Source organism: Acartia tonsa, chromosome 2 (genome assembly GCF_053477335.1).
Source record: "Acartia tonsa isolate MP-2025a chromosome 2, ASM5347733v1, whole genome shotgun sequence".
In the NCBI taxonomy this organism is placed as follows: domain Eukaryota; kingdom Metazoa; phylum Arthropoda; class Copepoda; order Calanoida; family Acartiidae; genus Acartia; species Acartia tonsa.
The window spans coordinates 1,223,992-1,241,001 of NC_137261.1; the positions used below are offsets into that span (position 1 = coordinate 1,223,992).

A 17,010-nucleotide genomic window follows, 5' to 3' on the forward strand; every position below is an offset into this window, starting at 1 on the left:
TGGACAATTAGGTCCTTGTCATTAAACTATGTCAATATTTGTCTAACTAACGTTATTTTGATGAATGAACAATACGTAAGACTTGTAAAACAGCTCCGATAATAATATCAAAGTAATATGAAGTGTTCTTGTGTATAATTTTGTTCTAAATTTGCTTCCTTTCAGGGTATTGGTTTCCTGAACGACCCGCGAAGATTAAACGTAGCCCTGACCCGTGCAAAGTATGCTGTAATTGTGGTGGGCAACCCGAAAGTTTTGTCTAAACAGCCTCTATGGAACCATCTACTACATCATTTTAAGGTAAGATTCTCAATAGTAAGATTTTATGTTTTAGAAAAGAATACTAGCAGGGAATATGGAATGATATTCTGACTAACAATTCTATAGGAAAATTTCCCCTCAACCACCTTCCCCTTTTCCTCCTCTTCTTAGCCACCCCTCTTCAGTTACATGAAAAAACAAAATATACTTCCACATTACTTTAAAAGGTTTCGTGATTTTTCTAGAATTGATTGTTAGACTGGCTACCCCTGAATACTAGGCTTCTTAAGTGCATCTGTACGTTAAAAGAAAAGCCTTACATTCATGCTAGCTTTACTTTATGTTAATGTTTTTAATGTTTCAGGAGCATCATTGCTTGGTTGAGGGACCTTTGTCAAATTTGAAAGAGTCCATGATGCAGTTTAGTAAACCCAAGAAACTCGTGAATGCCATGAATCCAGGTAAGGATTTGTAATTAATACATGAGCTAAGACTCTGACACTTTAACTCTGCGTTAGGATGAACCTACAGCGTCTGTTCTGCTGACCAAAATTAGCGTTTCATTCACGTTTCAATTCTTTCTCATCCATTTAAAAGGGGGGAGGGGGGGGCGAAAGTGACACTTTTTGAAACCAAAACTAAAAGTCAAAGGAACTCATCTAAAAAAAGAGTTACAGGTCTGACATTTTGTATGGCAGTTGCTTTAAAGGGGTACAATATGGAACTGTGAAGAAACGGCGGCGAAACCGCCGAAAACCGCCGAGAAAAGGCAAAAAATATTTCGGCGGGAAACGGCGGTTGCACCGCCGTTACTTCACAGTTCCATATTGTACCCCTTTAAAGCAACTGCCATACAAAATGTCAGACCTGTAACTCATTTTTTTAGTTGAGTTCCTTTGACTTTAAGTTTTGGTTTCAAAAAGTGTCACTTTCGCCCCCCCCCCCCCCCCCCCTTGAAAATTAATTGAAATCATTTAGAAATTAAACTTTTGCATTAACTATTTACTTTTAGTTTAAAAAGGTACTTTTAAATTAAGCCTGCTGAAATCAAAGTGTTTTGATGACTATTTAAGGATATTTTTTTTTATCGGCCTAGGATTATTATTGGATAACATTGTAAACTTTAATTTCTTTTTCTTATTATATTGACAATTGTATTTATAATTTCATATTTATTACCTACAGATTTTTACCATTAAACAATAATCATATCAATATTTAGTGACAAAATATTTCATTTAGGAGCGCATTTTATGAGTCTTTCAACATGGGATGCTAGAGAAGCAATGGCCCCGGGAGGACCTTATGAAAGGTACAAAATTATGTCAATTACCTTAATCTCGATTAAGCTTTGAATGTAGCTAATACGCTCGTCAAATACATTCAAATGTCGGCCAAACTGCGTCATAACTAAGAATTAAAAAGTAAGTGATATGCTTTGGCCAAAGAAAGTCGCAACTTATTATCATGCACTGTTAGATAGAACTTTTAAGACATAGGACCCGCAGTTAAAGGGTTTTTTTCTACAATAGTTAAGATGTTAGTACCTTTGGAACTACAACAATTGCTTTTACGTTATGATGTAATCTTTAGAATTGCATGACTGATTTTTATTTACTGTCCACAGGTATTTTCATAGAAAAAAAGCTTTTAAGCCTCAGTTAATTGTAATTTTCTTCATGATTTTAATTTTAGGAGTCGTCGAAACAACGCAGATTTAATGGATCGAGGAAATACCGGCAATTCCCGTTTGGAGACGCGCCACGATCCCCTGACCTATATTGGACCTGACCGTCAGAATGTTGTGCCCCCAACTAATCTACCTGTCCCTGTTGGACTCTTCATGAATATGGCTCATGTTCCTCCAAGGTAAAATTTTTATTATTCTATTTAGAGAAGGATGTATTGTATTATAATGTTAAGAATTGTTAAAAAATAACATAATAAGACAAACAAATATCTAGATAAGAATTCATGTAAATTAAGAATAATGATAACATACCACAAAACAAAGTATATATACGTTTAGATCAAGGTCTTAGGATGGTTTTAAGCTCTTTTTTTCTGTCCTATTCTTGCCCCTTTTCAGACAGAGTCCCTATATTCTACGTAGTAAATAAAAAGTGAAAATTCAAAAATTTAAATGAAACTGATTGTATTGGTTAACTTCATCTTTTCTAGGTTTTACAATCAGCATCAACAACTATTGGCTCAACAACAATCTGACTTCATCTTTTCTAGGTTTTACAATCAGCATCAACAACTATTGGCTCAACAGCAATCTGACGGAGGGAAGGCTCCCCCACAAACCTCAAGCTCAGGAAAGAGGAACAAGAAAGGAAAGGATAGCTATTTGTCCCAGGTAGGCCTATGGTTTTAATATAAAAAAAGTTATTATTTGTTTGTTATTAGCTCGAGTCTCTGAACTAACGACATAAGGTGGGGGGGGGGGGGGGGGGTTAATGCAACCATTTCGATCTTAACTTTTGCATGAGTAATCCTTGGTAGGTCTATTTTCAGGGTAAATCCATCATCAATTACGTAGGAATTAACTTTTTAAAACATATTTTTGGTTTAATTCATGTTAAATGATAGCAATAACAATTTTTAAAACTTCTAGTACTAACAGCTACCGTCTAGAACCGTTTGAAAGCGTTTTGGAGTGGAAAAGAATATTATGTAGAGATAGGTTTCGTGACTAATTTGCAATATAGATATCCAAAAAATGACAAAACGGCTGAGCCGTTAGCCGTAACTTATCCAACTTTTTGTTCGATTTAGGGATAATAGACCTACCAAGGATTTCTCATGTAAAATTTCAGATGGAAATTCGAATTCTAAGTGCCATTCGCTCACTGATTACGAGATGGTTGCATTAACCCCGCCCCCCCCCCCCCCCCCTTACATATTACTGGAAAAATGATCTTTCAAAGGTTAGACTTTGAAACTAAATCATTAAAAATAAGTGTCATGTTGGTTATCTTTTTTCTATGGTAGGGTACAAAGTAATGGATTCTTTTGTTGGTGCAGAGGTGATTAGTTTAAATCTAGGACAAAACCAAGTCTAAACTAAAGACGGTAAAGATTGGACCTATTGCTGAATATCATATTACAACATCAATAGATTCTGAGAGTAGGGAGACTATCATGACATAAACGGATGCAATTTTACTCACTACCTTGTTCGGTTAGGAGTTCCAGACAAAGGACGTGCAATCAAATGGTTAGTTGTTGGAAATGCCATGGATCTAAAGTACCTAAAAAATGACGGATAAATTGATAAGATTCCCAATGATGATACACAAAATTACTCCTTTCTATAGATTACAATAAAAGTATCCAAAGTTGTTAAGCCAACGAATAATAAAACGTTGTTAAAAAACATTGGGGACTAATGAAATAAATAGCCAAGTTTTCCCTCCCTGATAAAATGAGCCTATGCTTCCATGATCCAATAAACACTCGTATATTCTCAAGTAGTCTAAAGATAGTAAATAATAACTGGATAATACTTGTTTTTCCTTTTATTTAAACTAAATACTCTATTTTTCAGGGAAGCCAGGATATGGGAGGATACAGCCAGGGTCCTTTGACACAAGCTGGATTATCTCAACCAGGAGGAATGTCACAGCCAGGATTATCCCAGCCAGATTTGTCACAGGTACAATATTTGTCTACCTTCCAAAATTATAAAAAAAATGTGTGTCTGTCTCGAGCTTGGGATCTCGATATTTGCTAGACCGATATATTTTTTCTTCTTTACTTTGAAGCTTTTTTTATAGGTACAGGGAAGGTTCATAATTATAACAGGTGCTTTCTTCTGCCACTATGACCCCATAGGGGCTAACCTAACCAAACTACAGTTTTGACAGACTCTTTTTAACTGTACTTAGCATAATCATTAAGAGGATAGGCTTGTAGGTATTTTTCTTGTTATGGAGAACCATATCTGTCCAGTGCTTAGCAAAATCATAAGCTACAGACAGATAAACATCCTGTTACTTTTATATAAGAATATAATTTTCAATGTTGCCTTTCAATAAGTTTGTCCTTGTTGTCCATCGCAATTATATCGCACGTTTTAATTATCACGTACCTTGTTTTTCTTCTGATTATAAAATGTAGCTGACAAATTGACAGAATCTCTTATCCTGTAGATGGATTTGAGCCTATCTCTGCAAAGATTATGCTCAGAAATTCAGAGTGATAGAGAAAGTCAATAGAAACTTTGCATTTGGTTAGGTTAACCCCTTTGGATCCATAGTGGCTGAACTAGACTCCTGTAAGGAGAGACAAGATAGAAACGGACTTTTCCTTTTAAAGGGAATCATTTTTTCGCGTATTTTCCGTAAAGTTGTTTGTAACTGTTCGGTCAAATGCGCTTTTTAAGTCAAACTGTTCTTAATTATGGCCATATGAATATATTAAATGGTCAAACTTAACAACAGTTTGACTTGAAAAGCGCATTTGACTAAACGGTTACACACAATTTTATGAAAAATACGCGAAAAAAATATTTCCTTTCTCAAATGTATATTTACATAGGTATAAATTAATCAGATTCAATAATTAAATTGTTTTTAAATAATTTACCTCTTGGGATGAAAGCACTCGTTTACAAAAAAAAAAGGAAATAACCTACAAATGGCTTTTGTAATTGTAAGGTTCTTATAATATTGTATAAATATGTAACTCAGAAAAATATTTACATTAAGAAAAAAGAAAATGAGAAAAAAGTTAATGTTACTTTTGGTAATCTTTCTGTATGATCAATTTTAGAAATATGCATTGGTTAGGATACAAAATGGTTATTATTAAACTTATTTACTTTTACTGATTTTAATTTGTCTTTCTTTGATGCAATAAATAGAAAAATGTATTTTAAATAATTTCAAGTTAATGATTTTTGGTAACCCCTTACCCCTCAAAAAATACTATCTACCAAAGGAAAAATTACCCATTGATCTATCCCTGTATAATTCCAGAAAAAGAGGTCATGCATCTTATTTTAAGCTAACATTATTCAGGACAGTTTATTATCTTTTTTTACCGTTCAATATGATCGTTTTTAATTTTACAGCAGTGTCTTATTTCTTGCTCAACAGGGCTGTTTAATCTTTTTGGACAGCCTAATTTCCTAATTATCGCTAGTCATGACTGTTTCTCCTTTTCAGGACAGCCTAATGACCGGAGACCTGCATTCCCAGCTTGACGGACTTCTCTCCCAGGATTCTACTTATCAGGTTAGTACCTACATTAAATAAGGGAACAATATTTTTATTATAAAAGTACAGCAAGATTTAGGCGTTTTCCCTCCATTTGCTTAATTAGCACAAAATCGCCCATCACCTTTAAAAAAAAAAAATTGAAATGGGGTTTAGTTTTTCGCTTATTTGTTAATTACTTTAGGTTGTGTTAGGTTATTTTGGGTATTGATTAGCCTCTCAGGTTTAAGGAACCGCACTTATATGCCCCGCAGAGTTATGACCCCTGCAGTGGTAGGCATAGAAAAAAATTACCCAACCCCCTTAATTTTAATTGATTTTAATTTAAATGCTAGACTTTCACTTTGCGGAAACACTGTACACTGTTTTAACCTTAATATTACCTATTTTTAGGGAGATAGATTTGCCAGCCAGCAGCAATACCTATCCCAGTTCTCCCAGGTATACTAGTAGATAGATAGAAAGGTATAGACAGTGAGATAGATAGATAGTTTTGCCAGCCAGCAGCAATACCTATCCCAGTTCTCCCAGGTATACTAGTAGATAGATAGACAGGTATAGATAGATAGATAGATAGATAGATAGATAGATTGATAGATTTGCCAGCCAGCAGCAATACCTATCCCAGTTCTCCCAGGTATACAAGTAGATAGATAGAAAGGTATAGATAGATAGGTAGATTTACCAGCTAGCAGAAATACCTATCCCAGTTCTCCCAGGTATACTAGTAGATAGATAGAAAGGTATAGACAGATAGATAGATAGTTTTGCCAGCCAGCAGCAATACCTATCCCAGTTCTCCCAGGTATACTAGTAGATAGACAGATAGATAGATAGTTTTGCCAGCCAGCAGTAATACCTATCCCAGTTTTCCCAGGTATACTAGTAGATAGATAGAAAGGTATAGACAGATAGATAGATAGATTTGCCAGCCAGCAGCAATACCTATCCCTGTTCTCCCAGGTATACTAGTAGATAGCTAGAAAGGTATAGACAGATAGATAGATAGTTTTGCCAGCCAGCAGCAATACCTATCCCAGTTCTCCCAAGTATACTTGTAGATAGATAGACAGGTATAGATAGATAGATTTGCCAGCCAGCAGCAATACCTATCCCTGTTCTCCCAGGTATACTAGTAGATAGATAGACAGGTATAGATAGATAGATAGATAGATTTGCCAGCCAGCAGCAATACCTATCCCAGTTCTCCCAGGTATACTAGTAGATAGATAGACAGGTATAGATAGAGAGATAGATTTGCCAGCCAGCAGCAATACCTATCCCAGTTCTCCCAGGTATACTAGTAGATAGATAGAAAGGTATAGACAGATAGATAGATAGATTTGCCAGCCAGCAGCAATACCTATCCCAGTTCTCCCAGGTATACTAGTAGATAGATAGACAGGTATAGATAGATAGATAGATAGATAGATAGATAGATAGATAGATAGATAGATAGATAGATAGATAGATAGATAGATAGTTAGATTTGCCAGCCAGCAGCAATACCTATCCCTGTTCTCCCAGGTATTTTAGTAGATAGATAGTTAGTGACCATCACTCTCTTGATTGAAAAGTACAAATATATCTGGATTGTTTCGTAAATAGTTTTGACATTCATAAAAAATATAAATGTCTAGATCAATAATTAAGTTTTTTCATTATTAGAAATAATATTTTCATCAATTCATGATTACAAATTGCATAGAAACTAACATTTTCAGCCGTCTAATCCAAAGTACAGATTTTTCTAATAATAAAGAGAGGTATAAGGAAAAATAAAAACAGTTTATGAAGGATATTTCATAAACATTGGAAAATGCGCTGCCCCAGTCTGATGGCGGATATACTGGGATTCTTTACAGGTCAGCGTACCTGGGGAGCCTCATATGATGACTTGAAGAACTTAATTCTTATGGACATTTTCATTCTTCTGAAGTATTAATTATCCATAAGCGGTTAATTTCCTGAATAAAATATCTAATTAACTATGGAAAGATAAAATCTTGCAAATAAATATTTTAAAGGTACTCATTGCTTAGTTATAATATTTCAGAGTTTATAGTTTAACAAACGACATATATACAAGGAATAACTTTGCCCATACTACAGATTTCATAATTAAATAACATAAAAACTTACTAAAGAGTGGCTATATGAGGCTTTTTGATGCTATTTGCTTTGATCGTTGCTGTTGAATGTGCTGAAACAAATAAAATTTCGTTACATTAGTTGCTAATTGAAATTCTCAATTTTAAAAGAAAATTTTCAAATAAATTTGTGTACCTCTGTTGGATTTTGATTACAGTTACAATTGGCGATGGATTGAACAGTAAGATACAATCTACAAATAATTCATTATTATATACAATATAGTTATCCTTTAAGTGATAAAATTGAATTTGAAATGAAATTTGTTTGATCAGGACTTTTAACTTTTCAATTTTTTTTTTATAAATACTTGATTGCTATGGTATTTCTGGAATAGTTGTTCTTTTTTTGTTTGCTAAATAACAATTTACCTTAGTTTATTTTGGATGCAAACTTAGTAGGTGCTCAATTGGCAGTTTACATTCTAAACAATAACAAACTATATATATACTATCATGGATTTTTATTTTTATCAAAATTTTGAAACTGCATGGATTTATCGTTAACAAATATTTCGACACTAGTAATCTCAGATAGTTAGGTTTTTGTTTCTTTTGGCAATTTTTGATACAACAAATGATGAATAACAAAATAAGGGTTTACCTAGAGTTTACTTCCACAAAGCCTTCTCCTTGATTTGGCGGTCGCCTCGGAGTAGGTGGTTTTAACTCTTTTATTGGTTTTATTCTGCAAGAAGGTATAATTTTTGAGTATTTGATTTAATTTTGTTTGAATTTGGCAAAAATGAAATAAATTTAAAGAAAAGTAAATAAACTATTGCATCACATTGAGTTAATAAAAGGGCGAGGTAGATGGGCATGGTTGTCCGCTTGGCTGCTGTGTCTCAGGTTTGCCCCTAAATTAAACAGGTTTAACAGGTAAGGCGGTAAGGGGCTATTTTCGGTAATTTCGACCTTCCTTCATTAAATGACCTTCAAGATTTTTTGCAAAGATGACACTTTTGCTTCAAATTCAATTATTGAGGTCAATTTTTAATCAATTTTCATGTTTTTTAGTCTAAATCTATAGTTCAATGTGAGCTTTTTTAGGATCAGGCCTGAAAAGTAATAAAATACGTTTTTTTCTTATATTAATTTTAAGTTTAAAAAAAAAAAAATTCGGAAAAAAAATCGAAAATTCGCGTCTTTCAAAAAAATTCATTTTTAACATAGAAGGAATAGTCCGATCATTATGAATTTTTTTGTGGATAATCCCTATAACCTATACTAATTATGATTATTTATGTTCGTTTGGCCGTTTTTCATCGATTTTTTTTAGGTTGAAAAAAATTACCGAAAATTCCGCCGCTGGTGGGGAATTTTCGGTAACTTTTTTGCGGTCAATTTCGGCAAACTTCTAAAAGTCCTAGGATAACGTCCTTTTAGGACCTGATAGTCCTTTCCATAAGCTTTCTACCGGTCTTAGTTTCATTTGAAAATATTAATATTTACCCCATTTTTTTTTTCAAAAAAAACGAAAAAATACCGAAATTTCCCCCCCCCTTACCCTATTCTATTTATTTTTTGTGGATGCAGAATCAGAATACATTACATTTACTTGAGTTATTATGTACCAACGGCTTCGCCTCTAGGTAGTAGAGGCACTTATGGTGGTAGGAGGTTAAATTCGACCATCCCCCCTCCCCCGCATATTTTATTTTAGTTTTAAAAATAATAAGTAAAAAGTCGACCATCTCCCCTCCTCCTCCTCCATTTTTAATTTTTTATAAATTACAAAAAAAAAAATTTTGGGGGGGGGGTGATTTCTCTTGGGAGGATGGTGAGTAATACCATACCCCAAAATAGTTATCAGCTGTTAGTGGATTTCTTCTGTACTCGAAAGACACCCACAGTTTCAAGGATAAAAATAGAAGAAAGTGAAATATTTCAATTTCCCTTGTACAATTTGTTTATAAATATACATAGTTGTAACTGTCCTTGGCATTTCATATTTGTGAAAATTAGACTAATCCTTTATCCCATTCTTCAAAGTTCTAATCATTTTCCATTTGTTTGCTGAAAATATTCTTAAATAAAGCAACCCTTTTCTGATTTTTCCCCAATTATTATGTATAGCCATAAATTGTTATGTGTTCTTTAATAGTGAACATATAAAAATCTACAGGGATATACGATTATACTCTCGGCTGACATTTAAGAATATGCTGTCGAACTTTATTGTGAAGATTCCCTGCCTATTTCTCATACTGTCAATAACATTCTTTGTATGGTATGTTGGTAATGCTACTTGATGACGGTCTGTAATGCATCTGAGTAGCTTGATATATTTGATGCGTTACATATGGATATTGTAATCATTGTTAAATTTTAATTTTAATCCTCTTTGCAAACAACAATCTCAGCAGTTTAAGAGATCTTAAATCAATATACAGATAACCAATTTACTACCTTAAAGGTAAAATGATTTTTAAATAACAAGACTGGGTTGTTAGTTGTACTAACGAGAATGTTAAAACAAAGATATTGAATTTGGAATAGTTATTTCTCGTATCGTATTATAAACGGCTTTCCGCGGATATAGAATGTACAATTATAAGATTAAAACCAGTTTTTTTTAGCCCCGAGGTGCCGGAGGCACCGGCTAAAAAAACTGGTTTTAATCTTATGATTGTACATTTCTATATTCGTAGAAAGCTGGATATAATACGATGCTAGACATAGTTTTTTCGTATGGATGAGAACCGGTTCCTATCCACCGGATTCGAATGAATACGAGAAAGAATAATATTACAACTTTGTACTTTGTAAAATGCCAAGAAAGTTTGTACTTTACTCCTAAGTACGAATATGATGAGGGAATGAAAAACTAATAGAATTTTGGTAAAGATACATAGATTAGATTAAAACGTTTAAGTAGATAAAAGTTATTATGTTTTGCATACGTATTGTTATTGATATATTCGGAGGGTGACTACATTGCGTGTAATTTTAATTATTGTTTTATTTGGATAAGTTTAGGTTAACATTTTACACAGAAAACTGTTTTGAAACTATTATTTTCAGCCAATAATTTCATGTTAGCACTTTGTATTTTATTATATTATACAGAACATAGATTACGAAAATTTAAGTTATCATAACCATCATTATCAAAATTATACTCAAGAGATTATCTTCAGTTTAAAACTATAGGTTGGCGAAATTTTTTATGTTTTATTTGTTTTAAAGTTTTTATTAAGTTTACTGATGGTTATATTTTCAGCAATGAATTGTGTGGAGGTGAACGAGGGCCTCTAACTTCCCCCCAGGGAGAGTGAAAGCTGGTTTGAACAACTATCAGGCATGACATTCTGAATTATTCTTAGTTAAATTAGCTTACCAGCATTAATATTATCAAGCTGGAAGGGCAGAGTAAGATATTAAATGTTTACTCAAGATATTGTTTAATGACGGTAAATAACAATTGGAAAAACTGAGTGTCAGAACTGAAGAAGCAGAATATTAAAATGCATAAGTCTAAACAAAAGTTTAAGCAAATTTGTTGCAAAACTTCTTAAATATAGGATACTGTTAAAGGACATACAGGGTGCGCCACATAAAACCGGACTTTTTTTAATTTTTGAACAAATGAACATAAAATCGTTGATTTTAAAGATTTTATTGAATTTTAAAAACTGGGAAGCTAACTAGGTATATGGCTATAAGATCATTCAATAAAATCGCCGCCAGGATCAATCACCGCCTCCACCCGCCCCCTCAACCGCCAGCAGGCCCAGGTCAAAATGTACCTGTCCAAATTGGCGAAGTTCTCCTTGAAAGTGACAATAAGAGAGGTCTTTGTTGTATGGGCATGTCTATTGGTACATACTTCAAAGTAGCTCCAGGCCCAAAAGTCCATTGAATAAAGATCGGGCTGCTGGGAGGCCCCATTTCCTTAGGGAAGTGAGTAACCGCAAGATCCAAATTCACCCAACTTTCAAGCTGCACTTCAACACGGCGGCTCTCATTTGGGCCACAGTTGAGCTAGAACGACGTTCTATACCTTTTTCAAAATGGCATGAAGATTCAGCTAGGGTTGTCAGCGCAATTTATAGTCTAAAATGAGTTTTTAAGTTCCATATGGGTCTCTAACGTCGAGAATCGAGAAATTTTTACGATTTTACACGATTTTTGACGTTTTTATCTTCTCTAAATCTGCCACGTTTCACTTTGCCGGAGTACTACAGCCAAGCCATTTTAGATAGAGAGCTCTAGTCTTTTCTAGTGTCTTACTTATGTATCTAACAGTATCCCCAGCAAGTTACATAACTCTACCTCATCTACAAATAGGCTGAGGTCCGATTTAGTGGGCCCTAGTCGAGAATCAATATTATACCACCAGCGCATTTCGAATCTGCCTTGTTGAATATAAGCGTGACCAGCTTGGAGTACGAGCCCATCTTCGTCCAAAGAGTTTTTTGTGCTAAAAGGTCATTGCCTAAGCTTTTTATAGTGGGGTCAAACATCCTGATTGGTCAAGTAGTTTTGACGCTATGGCCGTTTTAAGAAATTCCGGTTTTATGTGGCGCACCCTGTACCTACATTTTTAGGACTTGATTATAGAGAAGCGTCGATGACAAATTGTACCTTGTTGTAATAGGAATCAGTATTCCAAAAATCAGATGAAAAGAATAATTATAACATACAAAAATTTGTTGCCAAAAAAGTAAAAAAAAAAGCATGTTTTAAATTGACATACGGGCAATCTGGTAGTGATTATAGAGTTATTACGCTTCCTAAATCATACCTAATTGTTATATAAGCTAACTGTCTCAGACGGACGGACCCTAATCATATCAAAGCTTCGCCTTTAAAAAATATTTTAGATGATTTGAATACCTAGACATAGTAAGTTAAAATAAATATTTAAACGAAACGTTTGTTGAACAAAAAAAGCAATGTTTTCCCTATAATTTTTTTGTCACGTAGCCTATAAGCTTGTTGCAAAGAAAATCAATTCACACAGTTTTTGCTTTTATTGGGCAATGTTTACTTTTCCCTTATATTGTATTTACCAAACATGGAGTGGTCCAAAAATTAGTTTTTGTTTTTAAAAATTTAAAAGTTATTTGTCAACTTAAAAATTTCCTTAACTGTGTTGCTTATCTATTTGTAAGTGTAAGATAGTTTGAAATATCAAAGTACAGCAGGTTATGCTATTTGTCTTTGAGTATAAAACTGTTGTCATAATAGCCTGTATAATTTAGCTTGGTACAGCTTGGTAATTAAAAAAAGGTTTCTCATATATTAGTACTTAGATACAAATATTATTTTTGGTCGGTCATCCTGTAAACAGATATAAATATAATGTATATTTTTACCCGCAATTTTTTATATTTATATATGTTTGTACTTTGCCTCTTAAAAGGACTCTCCACAGAAAAATCAACTTTGGATTTTTGAAAATCTAACCTGAAATTATTATTCTCTGTTCAATTTTAGGCATTTTTTGTTTTTGTGGCATCGCGATCGAAGCCCTTTGAAATTTTTAACCGCCTTTAAGTGAATCCTCCCGCCATTCAATTTGTGCTGCTTTAGTGATTTTTAGCTTCTATGTTGCCGCATTCATCGCCCTTCTCCACCGCTACTCCGCTATTCATTGCTGTATGTCGCGGTTCAATACATGCTCCCCTCTCCCTTGTTCAGAAATTAAATGGAGGCTGGGGGTGTTGTGTATAGCGACGTAAGCAATGTATAGCGGAGTAGCGGCGGAGAAGGGCGATGAATGCGGCAACTGCGGCAAAAGATGGTTATATTTGGCGGAGGCGAACACAAATTGGAGGCGGCAGGATTGTCCAGTCAAGGAAGAGGATAAATCGTAGAGCGGCCGGTTGCAATGGAGCAAATGTTCTTTAGCGGCAAACATATATTGAGTGGAGGAAAGTGTAGTATATATTGTTATAGTGGCAGTACAAATAGGCGGCGGACAAAATTTTCAAAGGGCTTCGATCGCGATGCCACAAAAACAAAAAATGCCTAAAATTGATCAGAGAATAATAGTTTCAGGTTAGATTTTCAAAAATCCAAAGTTGATTTTTCTGTGGAGAGTCCTTTTAATCACTCTTTTTTTTATCCTCTTAAACCCTCTTCCACTTTCTCTCTCCTATACATCTCTATCACTCATTTCTCTCCTTTACTCTTGACTTTCATACAATAGAGTAAAATTATACAGACATACAGTAAAATTATGTTATTAAATCCTTTCAACATCTAAGAATAGTTATTTCTCGCATCGTATTATAAACGGCTTTCCGCGGATATAGAATGTACAATTATAAGATTAAAACTAGTTTTTTTAGCCCCGAGGTGCCGAAGGCACCGGCTTAAAAAACTGGTTTAAATCTTATGATTGTACATTTCTACATTCGTAGAAAGCTGGATAAAATACGATGCTAGACATCGTTTTTTCGTATGGATGAGAACCGGTTCCTATCCACCGGATTCGAATGAATACGAGAAAAAAAATTAAGTGGAGTGGGGGATTTGTGGCGTCTTGTAACACCACATACCAGCAATTTTATTTATGGTGCTACTCCCTCAGTTTTATAGATAAAATCTTGTTAGTATCTTTCATACGGCGGCGGCGGCGGGACCATCACCTCCGCCGTTCACCGTCGTTTACCCCCCACCACCCCTTTTCTAAAAGCAAATTTTTGTGTTACATTGTTAGAACTTTCTCACTTGCTGTTCTCCGTTTACACTCTGTTCGGCTGATGACCAAAAATCTCCCAATATATTCCGAGGCATTTTAGGCCATTCTTAAAGTCGTGATTATATTCGATTCACAGCAAAATTACAGCAATATTGCCATGCCAAGTGATGTGAAACAATGATTGTATGACTAAGGGAATACCTAAAACGGCGTAGTTTGTGGGGGATATGTCATTGTATGGTTTGTTTATCCTATAATATTACGTGTGTGTGTTAGGTTTTGTGAGCGTGTGTGTAAGTGGGTGGGTGGGTGTTGTGTGTGTGTGTGTGTGTGTGTGTGTGTGTGTGTGTTATCTCTGCTGAATGTGTGAATGAGTAAAACTAAGTGTATAATATTTTTAGTAGTCACACTTACTTGCTCACTAAAGCCACACTGATATTCAGTGTCAAATCTGTTAAGGGTTTTTATTTTAAAAATAGACTGTCACAGCTTATAAAAAAAACTGTTCAATACTTTTTGTCATTATATAAAGGACTATAGAAACCGCGTTTACTACCAAATATTGATATTCTAGAATGTTAATATTTACTAGTTGCTCGCTAACTGTTGCCCTTGTCTGTCACACAACAACAAACCACCGCCATCAAACCTCTCCCAAAACCGCCAATCACCGCCAGACGCCTATCCAATCAACCGCCGGAGGCCCATGTAACCCGCCAAACTGTGGCGCTATTCATCAATAATAATGGGCAGAAGTGAGGCATGCAGAAACCTTAAAAATAATGGTTAAAGCTTAGCACAGCATTTTAACTTTTATATAAGGGCATTCTTTATAATTATGCGTGTGTAAAGGAGGTGAAGCGAGTAATGTTTGACAAAGTGTACTGTATGTACACTTTGTGTACTGTATGTACACTTTGTGTACTGTATGTACAGTACACCAAAGTGCAGGCTTGGTACAGTAACTATAAAAACAACATAAATGTACTTTCAATGAGAAAAGTAAAGGAAAGGAGTTGGATATAAAAGTAAATTATCAAAATCTATATTTTTTATTTTCTTGTTAAGAAATTATAAGCAATAGTGTAATAACATAAAATTATATTTTTTGGACAGAATATTTTTACGTTGTTTTTTCTTCCTTTCCAAGAATAGTTGTATTTTTGCATTCATATAAATATTCGTATACCTATATTCTTTTTCAATTGTTGTGTGTTTTTGTATTTATCAATAACAAAGCTATTTTTTTTCTCAAAATTATGAACATTTAGTTCTTTTACTCAAATTGCGTTTTTTCTTCTTCACCACAAAGTATTTCCATTTTTTTTTCACTGTAATGTTAAACATTTTTTCTTTAAGTAAAAAAAAAAAAACTTTAATCATAATACAAATAATTCTAAATTATTTTTGTTTCTGGGGCTATTAGAAAACCTTTATTTGTGAATTTTAGTGTAATTGAAAATTATTTTGAATTACGATAAATTAATTTTGTGTAATAGGAACACTTAAGCATGTAAAATAATCAGGAATTTAGATAAAAGCTTTTTCAATCATTTTAATCTGTCAATTTTCATATTATTTTTTCCGTTTCTGAGATTTTAAGGTTCCTGACTGCACGCACAACCAATTTACCTAAAATTATTATTTCAGAACATCAACATGTCAAAAATGGTGCAATTTGAATTTGAATGTTGAGATGAATTAAATGAAGAGCAATAGTTATTAATAGCACAATGGATTGAAGCACAAAGCATTATACAAAAAATGTCGTTAAATCTCGAGTTCTTGTATTAGTTCCTATGTGATAAGTTTACCCGGCATAAAAATGTTTGGTGGATTACCTGAGAGAGAACAGACCATAGGTCTCCTGGAGAGGGGTACTGTAGTTACCAGGTACAGTTATGGAAATCTTCCAGGGGTTTCTATTCTTTATAGTGTTCCTTTTTTTCCCCGGTGTAGATTATAGGGTCAGTAGCGTTTTGCGAAGGGTTTTTTTTTAAATGCAACCATCTCGTAATCAGTGAGCAAATGGCACTTAGAATTCGAATTTCGATCTAAACTTTTGCATGAGTAATCCTTGGTAGGTCTATTTTCCCTAAATCGAACAAAAAATTGGAGAAGTAACGGCTGGCGAAGTGCCATTTGCTCACTGATTACGAGATGGTTGCATTAACCCCCCCTTTTCAAATATTTCTTCATATCAACAACAACTGATTTTTTGGTCCACTTTTTTCCCTCTATGATATTATTACGTGTCATAATCAGTTCAAAATGGAATGTCTGTACTATGTCCTAAACAACTTAATTAAGGTTAAGAGGTCGTTAGATAAAAAAATACCTACTTTAGAAATTGTATTACATGAAAAGTCATTGAATCTACTTGAAATGAGCTGAAAATGATATTACTTCATAAAAGTATTTTTTTCTTTAGCATATTTCTATTAGGGTGGGTCCATTTCCCCCTTGTTTTAGATTTTACTGTTATCATAAGTTGCGGAAGTCATATATATGTATGATAAGCCCCATAACAGTTTCAAAAGTGACTTACCTTATATGGCTGCCAGCGCGCGAAGGTTATAAAAAGTGCCCACCCCCTTATAAAACCAAAAATTTCAAACACAGGCATGTTGCATATCAAAATGACCGCATTGAAATGTTGATTACGAATCTGGAAACCGTTTTGAAAAATATTGCCCCTAGGTCGAATAAGATCTCATTAAGT

General features: G+C 34.1%; 1 protein-coding gene and 1 long non-coding RNA gene across 7 annotated transcripts in view; one reads left to right on the forward strand and one right to left on the reverse strand.

The window, feature by feature from the left end:
* Upf1 (Upf1 RNA helicase) overlaps positions 1–15,940 on the forward strand; it is a 31,112-nt gene extending 15,172 nt beyond the window's left edge. The window contains exons 24-33 of one of the 6 annotated variants that reach the window (XM_080178759.1): positions 166–300; positions 626–722; positions 1,504–1,573; positions 1,957–2,130; positions 2,443–2,623; positions 3,815–3,922; positions 5,436–5,504; positions 5,880–5,927; positions 10,860–10,937; positions 14,881–15,940. In XM_080178759.1, coding sequence (XP_080034885.1) covers positions 166–300; positions 626–722; positions 1,504–1,573; positions 1,957–2,130; positions 2,443–2,623; positions 3,815–3,922; positions 5,436–5,504; positions 5,880–5,927; positions 10,860–10,865 — 888 coding nt within the window. In that variant the 3' untranslated portion in view covers positions 10,866–10,937; positions 14,881–15,940. Of the gene's footprint in view, positions 1–165; positions 301–625; positions 723–1,503; positions 1,574–1,956; positions 2,131–2,442; positions 2,624–3,814; positions 3,923–5,435; positions 5,505–5,879; positions 5,928–6,733; positions 6,868–10,859; positions 10,938–14,880 lie in introns of all 6 variants that reach the window. The other 5 variants (XM_080178756.1, XM_080178768.1, XM_080178782.1 and 2 more) reach the window with 5 other exon arrangements.
* On the reverse strand, positions 7,303–9,141 carry LOC145333663 (uncharacterized). The gene is made up of 3 exons (XR_013884575.1): positions 7,773–9,141; positions 7,629–7,689; positions 7,303–7,419 (listed from the first exon to the last, which is right to left on the reverse strand). It is a non-coding gene; the product is annotated as an uncharacterized LOC145333663 (long non-coding RNA).
* Positions 15,941–17,010: the final 1,070 nt, after the last annotated feature.